The following is a 15,452-nucleotide window of genomic DNA, read 5'->3' on the forward strand; positions in this document are numbered from 1 at the left end:
TTTAATAAAAATTACTCCAGAATATGTACATTTTCAAGCATTGGAGAATGGTAAAGCCCTCAAAAAGCCAATTCATTTGGTTAAAAATAATAATCTTTACTATTTCAATAGGGCCTCACTGTCTCCCACTGTTCGGTGCTCAAGCCCTAATTAAAGCCCTCAAAAAGCCAATACATTTGCCTGAAAAAAAATAATCCTTACAAATAGGGCTGCAAGGCAGCACTGAACGGGCCGAGCACACGTATTTTGAAGCGTTGCATGAGTTTTGCGCACTGCAGCAAGAATAAACACTTCACGTCCTGCGTCTGTCACGTGATGTTGATTCTTGCCTACTAATTGCTCATTATGGTCAACGCTTACAATTGCACATCACACTATGAAAATGTTATGTAAATTGAATGATAGTTGTAAAACAAAGCTTATTTCCTGTTGCCAGTGGGTCGCGCCATCAGTATTATTACGTACAGACTAATAGATCTGTTCAAGTAGGGGCTCTGAGGTAGCATGAGCAATTTTGTGTCACCTACTACAACTTCATTTTCACACTGATCAGTAGGTGGCGCTATGACCCTGAGGAAATATTCACACATAGAGTTGTTCAGGCTTGGACTCTGATCATGAGACAGAAGTTTGGTGGTGAAAGGACAATGCACAGTGGAGTTATGACAACATCGTCTCCTTTGGCGAAGGATGAACCTTCGCCGTACCTGAGGAAATGTCCGAATTCTGAGAGAGAGAGAGAGAGAGAGAGAGAGAGAGAGAGAGAGAGAGAGAGAGAGAGAGAGAGAGAGAGAGAGAGAGAGAGAGAGAGAGAGAGAGAGAGAGAGAGAGAGGTTTGCAAGACATCAAATATTCCTTTGATCTGTGACCACTGTCACTGCAGGAGTTGAGTTGTTTGTTGAAAGCTCAGCATCAAAGGATTCATGTTCCGTGTTTGTCCGAGATCTCCATCTTGTTGAGATAACACTCATCTCAATTTGAAGTTGTCTGGTCACAATACACCTGGGCTACGATTTTTGTGAAGATCGGTGACAGGGAAATCTAGTGGATGCGTTCCAGGGGGCGCTGTTAAGCCATTTTACCACGCCCATTTAAAATTACTCCTGATTACGTACATTTTCACCACTTTCTAATTTGCTGCAATGTTTGGTAAGAATTTGAGCATGTTGAAGCCCTCAAAAAGCCAATTAATTTGCCTGAAGAAAATTGTTTTTATAATACTCCTTACAATTTCAATAGGGCCTCCCACTGTCTGGTGCTCGGGCCCTTACTATTATGACGTATTGACCTTTTACTCCAGTCAGAACCCAGTTTATGTTTAGAGTCCATGGTTCAGAAATATCAGCGCTAACGGGGGATACTGCCGAAAGCAACCTGGCAACCCGCCTGCCGGTGTGGCAGTCAGTGGTTCCCGAGGAAGATGGTGGACTTCGTGACAGCAGCGTGCTCTGAACTCCGTCCCAAACACAGTGACAACTGCGCTTTGTCTCAGCCCGGCATTCGATACAGATTACCCGGGGACAATCACAGATAATACACCCAGAGAACCGCGGAGGGGAGTGACTTCTTTCGCCTGAAGGGCAACTCTTGATTCCCCGGTGCTTGGAGGGCGGAGGGTTGCGCAGCGTGGTGCTGGGAGGTGAAGAACGCCCGTCGTCGTGAGCCAAAGTGTCAACACACGTGTGGAGGAAGAGGCCGGTGTCTGGAGCTTCTCTACCCGGGCTGCGGAGACGATTTACGGACACTACCCAGCTCTTTGCTGCTTCCTACCAACCACCTGTGAGCAGCGCAGCTAGCTCACTCCAGCTAGCTAAGCCCAGCTAGCTCTGTTGTGAAGTGGTGGATCAGAGCCGCCGCTGGAAATGCCGCGGAGTAAAAAGGGGAAACGTGGCTCCGGTAAACCGGGTGAGTAGCATGTAGCTGAGCCGCCGTGCTAACTCACCGATGTGGCTTCTGATAGGAAAACAACAAGAGTATAATGACTGATTGAATCAAAGGGACATGACACGTTTTACACCGCGATCACCTCACTGTCTGTGAGTCTCCAGCCACAGGTTTACTCCGTCCATGTGGCTTATCAGAGCTCAGCAGTGTGACTTATTTTAAAGCCCTCATGAGCTCACTTCATGCGGGTTAGACAAGTTAAGATCCACCGAGTGTGTCTGCTAAAGCCCCTGGAGCCAGGCGTGCTAAAAGTTGCCCCGTATAGGGTTAAAGTTAACCAAGATGGGCTAATTTTAGCGGCGATTTCGTGCCACATAAAGACGGTGGTGAACAGGATCGGTCGCATGCAACAAGTGCATCGTGGTCCAACTGTATATTCACATGACAGACAGCTGACAGGCAGGAAGCCGCTGCCCCCCCACATGGGGTTCTGTCCATGTGCAGGTGGTGTGGATCCTGCATGTGCCATGTGCCATGAGGAGGCGTCACAGCCCCTCACGTTGTCCTGGAAGCCCACGCGTGCCAACACTCACAGATACACACATGCACTCACACATTTTTGTGAAGTGTGCATTTGTGAGTGATGAGATATATTTATTATATGCGTTAGTTTGATGATCACTAACCGAACTTGTTGTGCAGTTTTCTAAATTGTGCTGCAGTCTTTTCCAATGCATCATTATCATAGCTGCAAAAGTGGAGCTCTCTTCTCTTCTGATGTATTCTATTATGGTCACTCCTGCATTTACCCATCCCTCCATTCATCCACCACCCTTCCTCTCTCCCCCCTCCAACCTGTACCCCCTTTATTTCATTCATCCATCCCCTCCTTCCATACGTCATCCCCCAGGATCTCTCCGTCAGGAGCTTCTTCAGCTGCAGCTGTCGACTAAGTCGTCTGTGAAAGGTAACTCTTCTGCCCCCTGACCCCCCCGATCTCAGCTTCAGGTCCAGCTCTGGGCGTGTCCAGCCGCCCTTGGACCTCACTGCAGTGCATGCAGAAACCCCAGCAGACCCTCACTCACCTGATAGCCCGCTGTGTGTGTGTTTTCCAGCTGCACTGAGCAGTTTGACCTCTGCCCTCATACATCACCTGCTCAGGCTGCTTTAAAGTCGGACTGCCTGACTGACTGTGTCACAGCCTCTTTGTGGTTTTCACTGCGCAGTGTCAGCATCACTTCCTATGCATGTCATGCTGCTTGAACACCATGAGTTAACGGACGCCCCACCTTCATGCTGAGATTGATTGCTTTGAGAAAAAATGCCATCACGGCAAATGTATCTTTATCTGGCTTTCTCATTCATCCAGCCTTCCACTCAGAAGGTGGCTGCTAACACCCAGTGTTCCCTTATCATCCCACGTGTGCACTCCCATCACGCCATCACGTTGTTTGAAATCTGATCAGGTGTCCAACACCTTTTTCTCTTATCTGCACTGACAGGAGGGGTTCCAGGAAGTCTTTGCTTCCTGGACTATGATCCTTCTCACTTCTGCATATGTGTACCTTAAGTCCTGTTAGTCTGATATTATTCAAATCACAACATTGGTTTTGTATTTTTCTCATTGTTACTCTTTGTGGCTCCCACTGTGCCGCTGTTTTCTGTTTCTGTTTTTATAGGTAATGTGCTTTTTTAAATGATTAAAATCGGCAACTTTGTGTTATTCTGCACAGTTAAAAATGACACAATCTGATGTATCATTAGTGAAGTTCAGTAGAATGTTGCAGTGCGATCAGTTTTGTCAAATTTGATTTAATGGCCTTAATTCTGCAGCTGTCAGGAAAATATTCTTTGGATAATCCCAACATGCAATATGCTTGTGGAGAGAACACAGACTAATTTAAGCTCATTGCAAGTTATGTGTCCTGACTTAACACTTATACTACACGACCAGGGGACTGAAATAGGCTCCGGCCCTTTTGGTTCAGGGTCTGTCAGCGGAGCCTCTTGCTCATGGACTGACTGACGGCCAGAGCAGACTGATTGCTATGTAAGCTTAAAGTAGCAAAGTGGAGATGACATGTGAGCCGTTGCATGAAGCCCACGCTCCACATAACTGTGTACGTGGGAAGGCTTGCATGGGATGGTGTGCAATTTGTGTGTGTGTGTATTGACAGAGGAATAACCTTTGCAATGGTTGGGAGTTCAAGGATGCTGGCTGGGAAATAACCGGCTGCTACAGGCTTTATCTCAGCTGTGTTCAGTAGGTTTTATGAGTGAGTGCCTGCAAGCTGTTCTGTCAAAGAACTGAGAATATTACATAAGAAAGAGATACTGTCGGGCTGCATTCAGGTTTAGTTTTAGTGGAAAAGATTTTGTTGAATGTTATCACTCAGGCATGTGAATGAAAATGTCTTTCATACATTCATTTCTCTGAATTTAGTGGAATAGTTTTTTCTCAGATTTAAAATAGTATCAATGTAAGATCCCAAAAGATTATTTAAATGTGTTTTTGTTGCACCACATGATCTCTATAATATGATCTAACATTATTGTTATATTTTTATTAATTGGGCTCCTTGGGCTCATCTTATAACTCATCCACAAAAAATGTGAATTTGGCAAATCCAAAGCCTTTTCTTACTCCCAGATGTTTCCTCCCCAAAGTTTTATGATTTCAACTTGAGACTGCAGGCTGTAATGTTCACTGCCAGCTCAGCACTGCATGCACTTACACACAGGCTTTCACAACTTGCTGTATAATGTTCTGACGCTGGTGAAAAGGTAGTTATTATAACTATTAATAGGAACACAACCTGCAAGTGTTAAATAGGCACAGTAGTGTTAAATTGTATTCTATTCTACAGTCGGCTCAACTGTAAATAACTTCACAAGCAGCAGCTGCAAACAAGCAGTGCAGCAACAATCCTCCAACATTAGATGAGCAAATGCTACTGTCATCGTTTTAGCGGGAATTGAAGAGCAAATTATTCTGTTTTTTAAAAGTCAATTGGTCAACCACAGCAGAAACTCAGCAGTGCTTTGCCTTGAGATATCTTTTTCCTCTGAATGCTTCATTTTCAGTGTGAAGGAAAGGACAGAAGAAGATGGGAAAACAATGAGTCAACACCCTACTCGAGTCATATGGCTGAACTTTATCCCACTTCACTCAGTTTCCAGGGATTTATTTTTAGCACAGACGGAAACACCCTTATTTATTTTTTATTAAGAAAGTTGAAAAAGTTAAACAACTACAACCCCCATGCTGCATTGCTGCAACCATAGCAGGGACCTCTCAGTTACCCTAACTGTACCGTTTGACCTGAGCATCAACAAACACACACACACTCACACACTGACCATTCTGGATTGTACACAGTGGTCTAATCCCACCAACAGTAGAAAGCCCTGAGCCAGCAGGAACCTGAGGGTTAGTTTAGTTTAGCCCGCCTAGGCTCTAACCCTGTAGCGCTTACACCTCATGTCTCTTTGAATGTCACTTTGCATAACTTCAGTTATTCCACATGAATAACACAGACATTTGAAAGAACCTTTTTTGATATGTTGAAAGAGATCTCATTAGTAAGATTCAGTCTTATGTCTCAGGAGGGGGATAGATCTGCTTTATAGTATAAGATTTGAATTCATCAGTCTCGGCGTGAAGCTCCTGCTGAGGTTCACAAATGACGATTTGGGGTATGCAATTCATCCCCATGCGTTTGTGTGTGTCGAAGAAGAACTCTGCTGGTGTACAGTTACTGACAAAAAAAGACAGCTGAGCAGGGGCGTACAGTCGGCTTCATAAACCTGCCATTACTCAGGAATGGCCACCAGCCAACCTCTGGTTAGTTCTGGCTGCTTGTTGGTGTTTTTATTTCACTTACTTTTATTTCACATTGCAGACATGAATATACTTGTTAAAAGTCTCAGAAAAAGATCTCAGCCCATAGATGACATAAAAACCTGTTCTTGTTCTTACAGACAAAACTTGACGATTGTAACCTGTGTAGTGGTGTCATTTATTACAGGGATCTTTTCAGCCAACTATAAAGTGTTTCTGCTGTTTTGTCCACTCCCTAAATTGCAGCCTGATGAGAATGAGACCGATCAGGGAAACATTTTGGACAATAAAGGGAGGAAGCAGCTGTTGTTTCCATATAATACTGCAGCTTTAATGTAGAAAACATTCAAATATAATTTTATGATATATCTTTCATAAATAATATAAATAGAATCTACTATTTTTTTTCTGCTCAAAAAGACAGTTAGTCTTCTCCATGCTTGAGATGTTAGAGATGCTCAACATTGAGATCAGCTGATTATAAATCCCCTATCGCCTCGTGTGTTTTTTCAGCAGGACTGTTGAGCAGTAAGACTTTTTTATGTGTTCTCTTGCATCATAATTCACGGGTGATTCATTCACATTTTTTCCTTTGACATAACCAGGGCTCCAGAGATGACATCAAATCTGTGCCAAACATTTAGCTGGTGTGTCTCGGTTGTGTCGCTTCCTCATCTCCTCTCCTCTGCGGAGTTTACACTCACACACACACTGACGCACAGACAATAAAGCGGACATGAGCGAGGTGGAAAATGTCCAACAGTGTCAACAAAAAGTGTGAATACAGAGTTTCCACTACGGACTGCCAATACAAAACGATTAGTGCCTCTGATTCAGGATCAGAGCAGGAGCAGCGTACCGTGTCAGTCTCTTTCTGAGTGTCCTCCCTCCACACTCCTGCTGACCTGCACTCACTTTACACTTCAACTATAAAGACCAACACTCATCACAAGTTATTAGGACCTGAACAGTACGGAGGTTTAATTTGTCTTTGTCTTCTGTAAAAAGTTAGTCTGGAGCCTTGAGACTAGGGCTGCAACTAACGACTATTCTGATAGTCGATTAGTCACCGATTATTGAAACCATTAATCGACTAATCGGATTATGAATGACACAAATTCTCAATTGCTATTATTTAGCAAGCAGCTTTTAAATTTAACTTAAGGTTGTTTGAGGCATGTGACGACTGAAAATAAAGACAATAAAGATGGATACTTCATTAAAAAAAAGTATTTTAATAAACTTTGCTGCATATTAGAGGGTACTGTTGAAACAAAAGCAAAGAAAAATCAAGTTGTTGTCCATTTAAAACCAAGGACAGGCAAAGTGCTAATAAAAAAAATTATTTAAATTCAAGTATCCATTTTTCCTTTTAACAAAAAGGACAGGGAAAATAACATTAATAAAAACATCAACAAACAAAACTACAGTCTTATTCGGACTAAATAATTGTGATTCAAAAAAGACGTTTGTCAGGCAAAAGGATAACATTTTGCTTTTAAACTCGTTAAAAAAAAGTTTAAACCATATTTTTGTAAAGGATTCTACAATCCTGCGCACAGTTGATACCTTATACTTGAAACTAAAAAGATCTGAAATAAAGAACTTCACAAGACAATTTGCAGTGTGTGGCTTGAGATAAGACGTCCATGCATACAATGGGTTGGACAGGTCCTCAGATTGGATCAGAACCGCCCGCATCCCAAAGGCCTCTCTAAGATTGGACACCGACTGGATAATGCAAACAATGTCAGCCATTAAAAACTGTGACGGCCAAGCTGAAAGAGATGGGTTTGACATAGGGAGAGGCTCAACACGAAGCCCAGGGCAGGCCTAACTCTAACCCTCAATGGACGAGGAGGACTAGCTAACCTTTGACAACTCCAGAATCAGAGCTTCTGTGTGACCTGAGACCCTATGCCAGAGTGAATTGTTATGCCGTCTGTCATCATCTAAATATAATATCTTTCCTTTCTCCTGTATAATTCCCTCTGCCTCACATTTTCAACATCATCTTCTTCTCTCAAGGTGTTAAAAATGGGGTGAAGGGGGAGTCGGGTGCCAGTGACGATGAGCTGACGTCTGATATTCTCAGCCCCGGCAGCAGTGCCAGCGAAACCACGTCTGTGGTGGAAGAGGGCACAGGTTAGTACATACATGCAGATACTAGACCCTGTACGAATATGATTTATCTTGGACAGTGACCATGTTACTTCTTGTGTGCAGCCTTCCTTAGATATTTTCCGCTTCAACTGTTAATACAAATCAACTAATTTTGTGCCAAACTCAGGGGCAGAGCCGGTTGATGAGCAGACTGCCCAGGAGGAGACAGAAGACAAACTCAAACAATGTATAGACAATCTGATGGATAAAAGGTGAAGCATTACTTTTAACCCACTTACTCTCAACAATAAAAGTAGCGATTGACAAGAAAGAAAAAGCGAGAGGATAAATGCAAATTGTTGCAACCCTGTGTACCTTGCTAATCCCTTTATTCAAATTGAATTTACGCCTAAATGGGGCATATTTTCCCTGTAACATATTCTGCCTATATCTATCCTGTAAACCACACCTAGTTTTAATTTAATTTATTTATAACAATATTATACTTGTACATTCTTTTATCAACATACAGGCACAGTGCCATGCTGTAGATAATCTAGATATGCTGTCATTTTCCAAAATTCTCATCTTAATTTCTACTCTTTGCATTTTGTGCTTAAGCTTAAAAAGTGATAGATTAAATACATTTAAAAAAATACATTGCAATGGCAGACATTACAGAAAGTGATGTTGCTGAATATTTCCCCTTCTCTCTTTCCTCGTCTCTCTCTCAGTGCTAAGACTCGGCTTGCCGCCCTGGAGTCGTTGCGACAGGCCTTCTCTTCCAGAGTCCTGTACGACTTCCTGACAGGGAGAAAGATCACTGTTGGCGACTGCCTGGAAAGAATGCTTAAAAAAGGTGAGAGATGGCAAGATAGAGAACTGGTTGCCTAACTGTAGTAGAAAGCATATAATTTCGTATGGGACTCTCTGTTTCTTGGGGTGGTACTACATTAAACTTCAGATGCAGTAATTGAGACCATAAATAATCCCTATTATTTCCCCTCCTGTTCTCTCTGTGTGTCCAGGCAGTGGAGAGGAGCAGGCGGCGGCTGCCACACTATTTGCCCAGCTCTGTATCCAGCTTGGGGGTGGGGACGAGGCAGAAGAAGGCTTCAAGATGCTTCGGCCCATCCTCACTGCCATCCTGATTGACAACACTGCCAGTATAACTGCCCGCCAGAGTGTGAGTAATGACGTCAACCTTCTCTGATATTGTGCCAGAGTTAGGGATTAGCTACTATCTCTAGAAACCTTTAGGGGGGGAAAAGAAAAGAAAAGTATATGACATTTGCTTTGGTTGTAGTTTCTAGCGTCATAACACCTTGGTCAACTTCTGTTTTGTGTCAACTGTGTCCATTTTGGAAACAAACAAAAAAACATCAAAGCACAAGGCAGGGTTTAGGGGACTTTTGAGGACCACTCCCACAGTGTGACATTACCAGCAGACATTACTGACTCTGGGTTAGGAACTCGTATCGTAGTCACACTGTCCCATAAAATACAAAGTAATGTGTCTCTAAATACATAGTGTATTTTCTTAATTGTCGCTTAGCTGAAGGAGAAGCCACATACATGTTTCATGGTGGAGTTTATAAACACTGAAGGAACAATGTAACTATGGTTGTCAGAGTGGATCTATATATGCACAGGTAGAACAGGTTATTTCTTAAATGACTGGATGTAAGCTAGCCTTACACTGTATAAGGAGTTGAGAGAGGAATAGCAGCGTCACTGTGTCTGTCCCTGTCTAATCACATGTTTGGTTAACTGAATGTCCTTGCAGTGTGCCAGAGCTCTGGGGATGTGCTGCTATGTGTCTGCTGCTGAAGAAGGAGAGGTGAGAACACAGTGTTAACGTGTTGCAGGGAAATACGTGCATCTCCGTGAATAGTTTGAGTGTTGCTCTTGAGAATCTCTTAAGAGCAACACTCTACTAATGTTACACCTATAGTGCAAACTAAAATATTAAGAAAATTAAGACCCAAGGCACTAAATACAAACACGCTCTAAAACCTAGCCTTGCTTGAAAACAACTCCCTATAACCTGAGTGCTTCCTGAAGAGAAGTGGAGAACGAATTTCCCACATTTGCCTTTGAAGCCAATAGAGGTTAAATAAAACATATGATAGTGTAATCTTCTTCATTGTTTTTTTGATTTTTATGAAAAGCTGCTGTAAGCTGCTTCAGTGTCGCTTCCCTTGGTCTGAAACGCTGCCTTAAAAACATTTTTGCAGGCTAAGGGCTCCAACAAACAAACTTAATTTCCCATAATGCATTTAGCCTTAGCTGTATTTCAGCAAATCCCAATGTATTTCATCAGTTGATGTTGTGAAAATGTGGACATTTGGATGAGATGTACACATTTCATCTGGCTCTCAGTGAAGAACACAAAACGTTTCACCTGGTCTAAGCAACAAAAATCCTGTAAAATCCTCTAGACAAAACCTTAGCAAATGGGGGTCATCAATGGCTGAATTAATCATTGTGCTGTTAGTTTTCTCTTTCTCACTCTCATTAAATGTCTTTTTCTCTCACCCCCCAACATTGCTGCTGAACCCTCCACAGGACTTGGTCAAGTCACTGGCCCTCCTGGAGAGCATATTCATGTCTTCCTACCCCAACAGAGAGGGGACGCTGCCCATTCCTAAACCTGGGAGTGCGGGTCTTCACAGTGCTGCTCTGCAGGCCTGGTCACTGCTGGTCACCCTGTGTCCCGCATCTAGACTGACGGTGCTGCTCGACCTGTGAGTGCAAAAAACTCAGTATTCACAATGACAGCTCTAATCTGAGTTAATGTCCAAAGGTGTAAAATTGTTTAAGTGGTCTACTTCACAAGAAAATGCTGCAACAGCAAACTAATATCACATTAGCGGTTAACCATCAATTAAGCCCCCTTTCCACTTTTCAAAACCCCAACAATCTGGGGAATGGATGCGACTGGAATTCACTCCCGAGTCAAATGACTCTGCACTAGACATGGGCTTTAATCTGGTCCTGCCCTGATCTGCAGTGATCGAAATAAGACGCCCGTGTGAACACGCTAATTTGGCAAAACAGAGTGAGAAGGCACCTCAGTTTTCGTGCTTTTGTGGTAATACATTAAATGTGTTTCAACACCTGTTTGTATGCGGTATTGCCTGTCAATATTAGCAGAGTCCACTTGTTGTAAAAAGTTCAACTTTAGTACACTAGCAGTTAAGTATTTCTGGTATTTATGACCATCTGCTGTGTACAAGCAGAATGTGAAGTTGAAATGAGAGAAACTCTCCTCTTCTTTCCTTGTTTTTTTACTCTCACTACAGTCTCACTTCCACTCACTTCTGTTAACCTTTATGGGCATGACATTTCAAACAATGTTGTAACTAACAGTTATTCTCTCGCTCCATTTTCTTACCTGCAGTCACCTCCCAAAACTGCAGGCGTGTCTGCAGAGCAATGACGTCAACTACAGGATCAGAGTGGGAGAGACCATCGCCCTTCTGGTGGAGCTGGGCCGAGAAATAGATGAGGTAAACATAAAGACAGTTCTGTACGTGTTGGAGCAGGCACGCAAATGCAATTTTGCATAACGTAAATGTTGAACACACACACGGTCTATTAAATAAAGGGCAAGAAGGGAAACTCTTAATCTGGTGAAGCTGAAGCTAAAAGCGTTGTAATTCTTTTCCCATGACACCCATACATATTTATGGTTTAACAATATCTCTGTTGTAAGTGTTATATTACTGTATATAATGTTACATTACAGTACCATAGTTTTTCATTGATATGTGTGTGCGTGTGTGTGTAGGAATTTGAGGTGAAGGACAGTGAAAGTCTGTGTGAATCTCTGAAGAGTTTAGCAACAGACGGCAACAAACACCGAGCCAAGAACGACAGGAGAAAACAACGCTCCATCTTCAGAGAGGTTTTGCATTATATAGAGGTTTGTTTTGATGACGCAAAGATTATACTTGTGTCACTTGTTTGGCTTTAAGTTTTGTGACGCCTCTTTTCTTCTCGGGCAGAGCGAGGACTTCACAGAGGAGAAGATCAGGTTTGGAGTGGAGAGCATTTACATCGACGGCTGGATGAGGAGACATATCTATGACGCCTTCAAAGAGATCCTGGAGTCTGGAGTCAGACACCACCTACAGGTCAGGACACACACTGATGTAAAAGAAGGGTCTGCCGGTTTTGTGTCTCTAGCATCTGGTCGATTGTGTCATGTGATTGCTATTGTGCTACATATGTTTTGTGTTATTTTCATTGATGGAAAGAAGCTTGACACACTTCTGCTTTCACATCTGGATTGGACACCACTAAACAACATTTTAGGGAAAGGAAGTCTGGTATGTGTCTGCAGAGCCAACAGCCTGAGGCCTCATCCACAGGAATGTTTCAAAACCTTGCTACTTTAAAAACAGAAAAAACAAAAGCAAATTCATTAAACATCTCTATCGATTTGTCTACACATGAGTTGCAAATACAAACAACACAACCAAATACAGAAAGCATTCAACAACAAGCACACTCCAGCTGGGTTCATCATCTTTTGTGTCCAATGGAAACACTTTCGTTAGTTGCAGTCTCTTTGTATTCGGTTGGGTGTGTTGTTAAATGTGCATGTTTTTTATACCTTCCTCACCAGCGACATCCAGTGGCGGGAGGCATTATGTTTTCGGGATTATTTCCCATTCTTGTGAACACGATATCTCAAGAAGGCCCTGAGGGAATTTCTTCATATTTGTTACAAACGTTACACATAGACTCAAAGACCAGATTGGATCTTTTTCTAGGTCAAGGTCACTGTGACTTCACGTTCTTGTCAATTTGATATATCAGGAATACCAATTGGGAATTTCATTTCATTGTGAGCATGCTGTTGGTAGCTCTATTGCCAAATTATTTTTTTACTGAAAGAGTTTAACCAATAATGGCTCATTAAATAGGAAACCTTGTTTATGTCCATAAATTATGTTCATAATGTGCGTTTGTGTTTTTGTTTTGGTGCAGTTCAACCCACTACTTAGAGACATCTTTGGGCTTGGCGCCCCCCTCATCCTGGACCCTGCTGTCAAAGCCAACAAGATCTCAAGATTTGAGAAGGTAACAGCCTCTATTTTGTTGTCGATTCTCAACTTGCCCTCAAGGACAATCCAACTTTATGTATTATTACTTTTTTATGCCTCCGTGCCAGCGACGGCCAGTGTTTGTGCTATCTGTACATTTGTCCACATCTGTACGTACCTCCCTCAGACTGAGTCGGTGAGGTACTCGTAATAAGTGAATAAATAAGTTAGTTATTGAGTGAATGATTTGCATGGAATGTTTGCATGGACACTAATATTCAGATTTTACCTGATTAAATATATAGTCTGAATAAGTCACTTTTATGTATGTAAACAGCATATAACTACTGTAATACTGGACTAATTGATCAGAGACATTAATCATGTATCTATATTCAGGCACACACACAGGCAGATGTAATGCACAATTATATCTATTGAATGATTGGAAAAATGTGCATTATATAACATGCACAAGGAGGGGGGGGGCTGACTCTCCCTTTTCTTGTTCAAGAGTTCACAGTCAGTGCGATTGGTCTCTCATCCACCTTCTTCTTTCTTATTGGGTTAGCATCCTCAGCCGAACCACGCACAGCTCTTCAGCTTGTTTTATTTTAGAACCAGCAAAGTCAAGCAGTCAATATGAGCTTTTGTCCAAGCTCCTATTTTATTTTTGTTGATGAGCGCGTCCTTGTTCTTGAGCTCCTCTTTGAGCTGTCTCTGTTGCTGCAGTGCTGTGTTTGCCTCTTTTAGAGCCTCTCTGCTGGACTCTCTGTATGAGCCTCTTACTGGTGCAGCCTGACCTCCAGGTTTTCACACCCGATTCTTAACTCTGCCCCAATAGTCTGCAGCTCCTGGTATTTGACAGCGAGGATCACCAGACAGTCTACGTGAGCTTTGCTACAATGCTGCCTCTTCTTCCTCATTTTGATGAGGAGCTCATGGCTTAGAAGCAACCTCAACCAGAGGGAGAGGAAGGAGCCAAATGTAGAAAGAGAAAGAACAGCTTTGGGTGCTAATTGCAAACCAACCTTTGTCCTGTGCACCATGCTCTGAGCATTAAAGTGGGACAATACTGTAGGAGATGTGTGTCCTGTTCCTCATTGTCAAAGTGGGATGCAGAAGTGCCACGACAAAACACTCCTCAACAGAGAGCCACATGTTAACCAGGGCCAGCACCACAAATCCATACGTAGTCTATGATAACTGAAAAGAGTGCATCAACTCAACTAACGCTATGACAATGTATTTGAGTGACAGACAACACACTATTGAAACAGGGAAAAGCAGGTTGGCTAAAAAGTTATTTTGTGTAACTATAACCTAAGAAGAATAAAAATGTGATACACATGTCTTCTCTCTTCTTGTTCAACAGCATCTTTTCAACTCTGCTGCCTTCAAGGCCAGGACAAAACAGAGGAGCAAAGTCAGGGACAAACGGGCTGATGTCATGTGAGAGACGGATGAGGACGGAGCGAAGGGACGAGGAAGAGAGGGGATTTCCGGGCTGTACTGAGATGGATACAAAAAGATGCCTTCGACGTCTCAGCTCTCAGACACACTCAGCAATCCCTGGACAGGGCTTTTTCCACATGTGCTTTTCACCTACAACTTAACTCTACTGATTCAAGATGATGATCGGTTTTACAGTTTAGAGTATTTTCTACATAACAGTCCTGATTTTAAATCAATAACTAAACTCATTTCAAGCAGGATAAAAACATCTGGACTTCACTGGACTTCACAGAAGATTAAATGTTCTGTGAACAAAATTACCGGGATCCTCCGAAATATATTTTAACAATGAAGACAGGGAAAGTGAAGTTTTTCGTCTCCCTGTGAGAGTCAGACATTTTGAAGCTTTATGGTACATTTCAGATCTTTGGAACAGTCACTCAAAAGCCTCCTTGGTGCTGATGAGTATTGTTTTTGATGCTCAGCTCTTGCTGCTGCCCGGGGGTTTGGCTCGTCAGTCAAATCTTTTTTTAATCCTCTTTTCTGCTGCCTTTTCCTGGACGTAACGAGTCCTGGTTGAATTTTTGCGTTTGAACTTCTGTAGTTGATTAAAAAACAAAAAGAGCCATGGAATTATTCGGACAAAAATATTTTATCTCCGAAATAAAATTATCTCTCCCTAACACCCACATTCGTCCACTCTCCTCTTTTACACTCAGTCACTACTTCAGCTGCCAAACCAGAAGAAAAAGTGTGTGGTGTGAGTTTTATGTGAGTTTTAATTAAGATCATTGGGTAAAAAAAAAAGGAAGTGATTCCTAATTAAAAGAGCGAATCAATGGGCTAATATTGTCATCTTTTTTGAGAGGAAAAAATACATTTTAACCATTTTTGGTGGATATTGGTATTTTCCTTTCTAATTTATTAAAGGAACTGTGTGATTTTTAAGAACTGTTTAAAGACACAATTATGGGAAGAATATTCTATTTTTGTTTTCATTGTATTTTAATGCAAGTTAGGAGGGTCATACAATCTATCCATGTGTATGTATTGCACATAAACTGTATATAGGGGCTCAGGAGGAGATGTCTACTTGAATCATTGGATGCATTTGA

At 42.2% G+C, this 15,452-nt stretch overlaps 1 protein-coding gene across 1 annotated transcript; it reads left to right on the forward strand.

The window, feature by feature from the left end:
• Nucleotides 1–1,387: 1,387 nt before the first annotated feature.
• On the forward strand, nucleotides 1,388–14,613 carry ifrd2 (interferon-related developmental regulator 2). The gene is made up of 12 exons (XM_061075119.1): nucleotides 1,388–1,905; nucleotides 7,754–7,870; nucleotides 8,016–8,100; nucleotides 8,563–8,687; nucleotides 8,857–9,014; nucleotides 9,615–9,668; nucleotides 10,397–10,575; nucleotides 11,232–11,340; nucleotides 11,622–11,756; nucleotides 11,839–11,967; nucleotides 12,827–12,919; nucleotides 14,258–14,613. The coding sequence occupies exons 1-12, from the start codon at nucleotides 1,863–1,865 to the stop codon at nucleotides 14,336–14,338; spliced, it is 1,308 nt and encodes a 435-aa protein (XP_060931102.1). The 5' UTR covers nucleotides 1,388–1,862; the 3' UTR covers nucleotides 14,339–14,613.
• The last annotated feature ends 839 nt before the right edge of the window (nucleotides 14,614–15,452 follow it).

This window comes from Limanda limanda, chromosome 7 (assembly GCF_963576545.1).
Source record: "Limanda limanda chromosome 7, fLimLim1.1, whole genome shotgun sequence".
In the NCBI taxonomy this organism is placed as follows: domain Eukaryota; kingdom Metazoa; phylum Chordata; class Actinopteri; order Pleuronectiformes; family Pleuronectidae; genus Limanda; species Limanda limanda.

Excerpts from the sequence above, each read along its gene's own strand:
- ifrd2 (XM_061075119.1), top strand. The coding sequence starts at position 1,863 with ATGCCGCGGAGTAAAAAGGGGAAACGTGGCTCCGGTAAACCGG. Across the intron at positions 8,688-8,856 it reads GGAAAGAATGCTTAAAAAAG|GCAGTGGAGAGGAGCAGGCG; the intron begins GTGAGAGATGGC and ends CTGTGTGTCCAG. Across the intron at positions 12,920-14,257 it reads AGATCTCAAGATTTGAGAAG|CATCTTTTCAACTCTGCTGC; the intron begins GTAACAGCCTCT and ends CTTGTTCAACAG.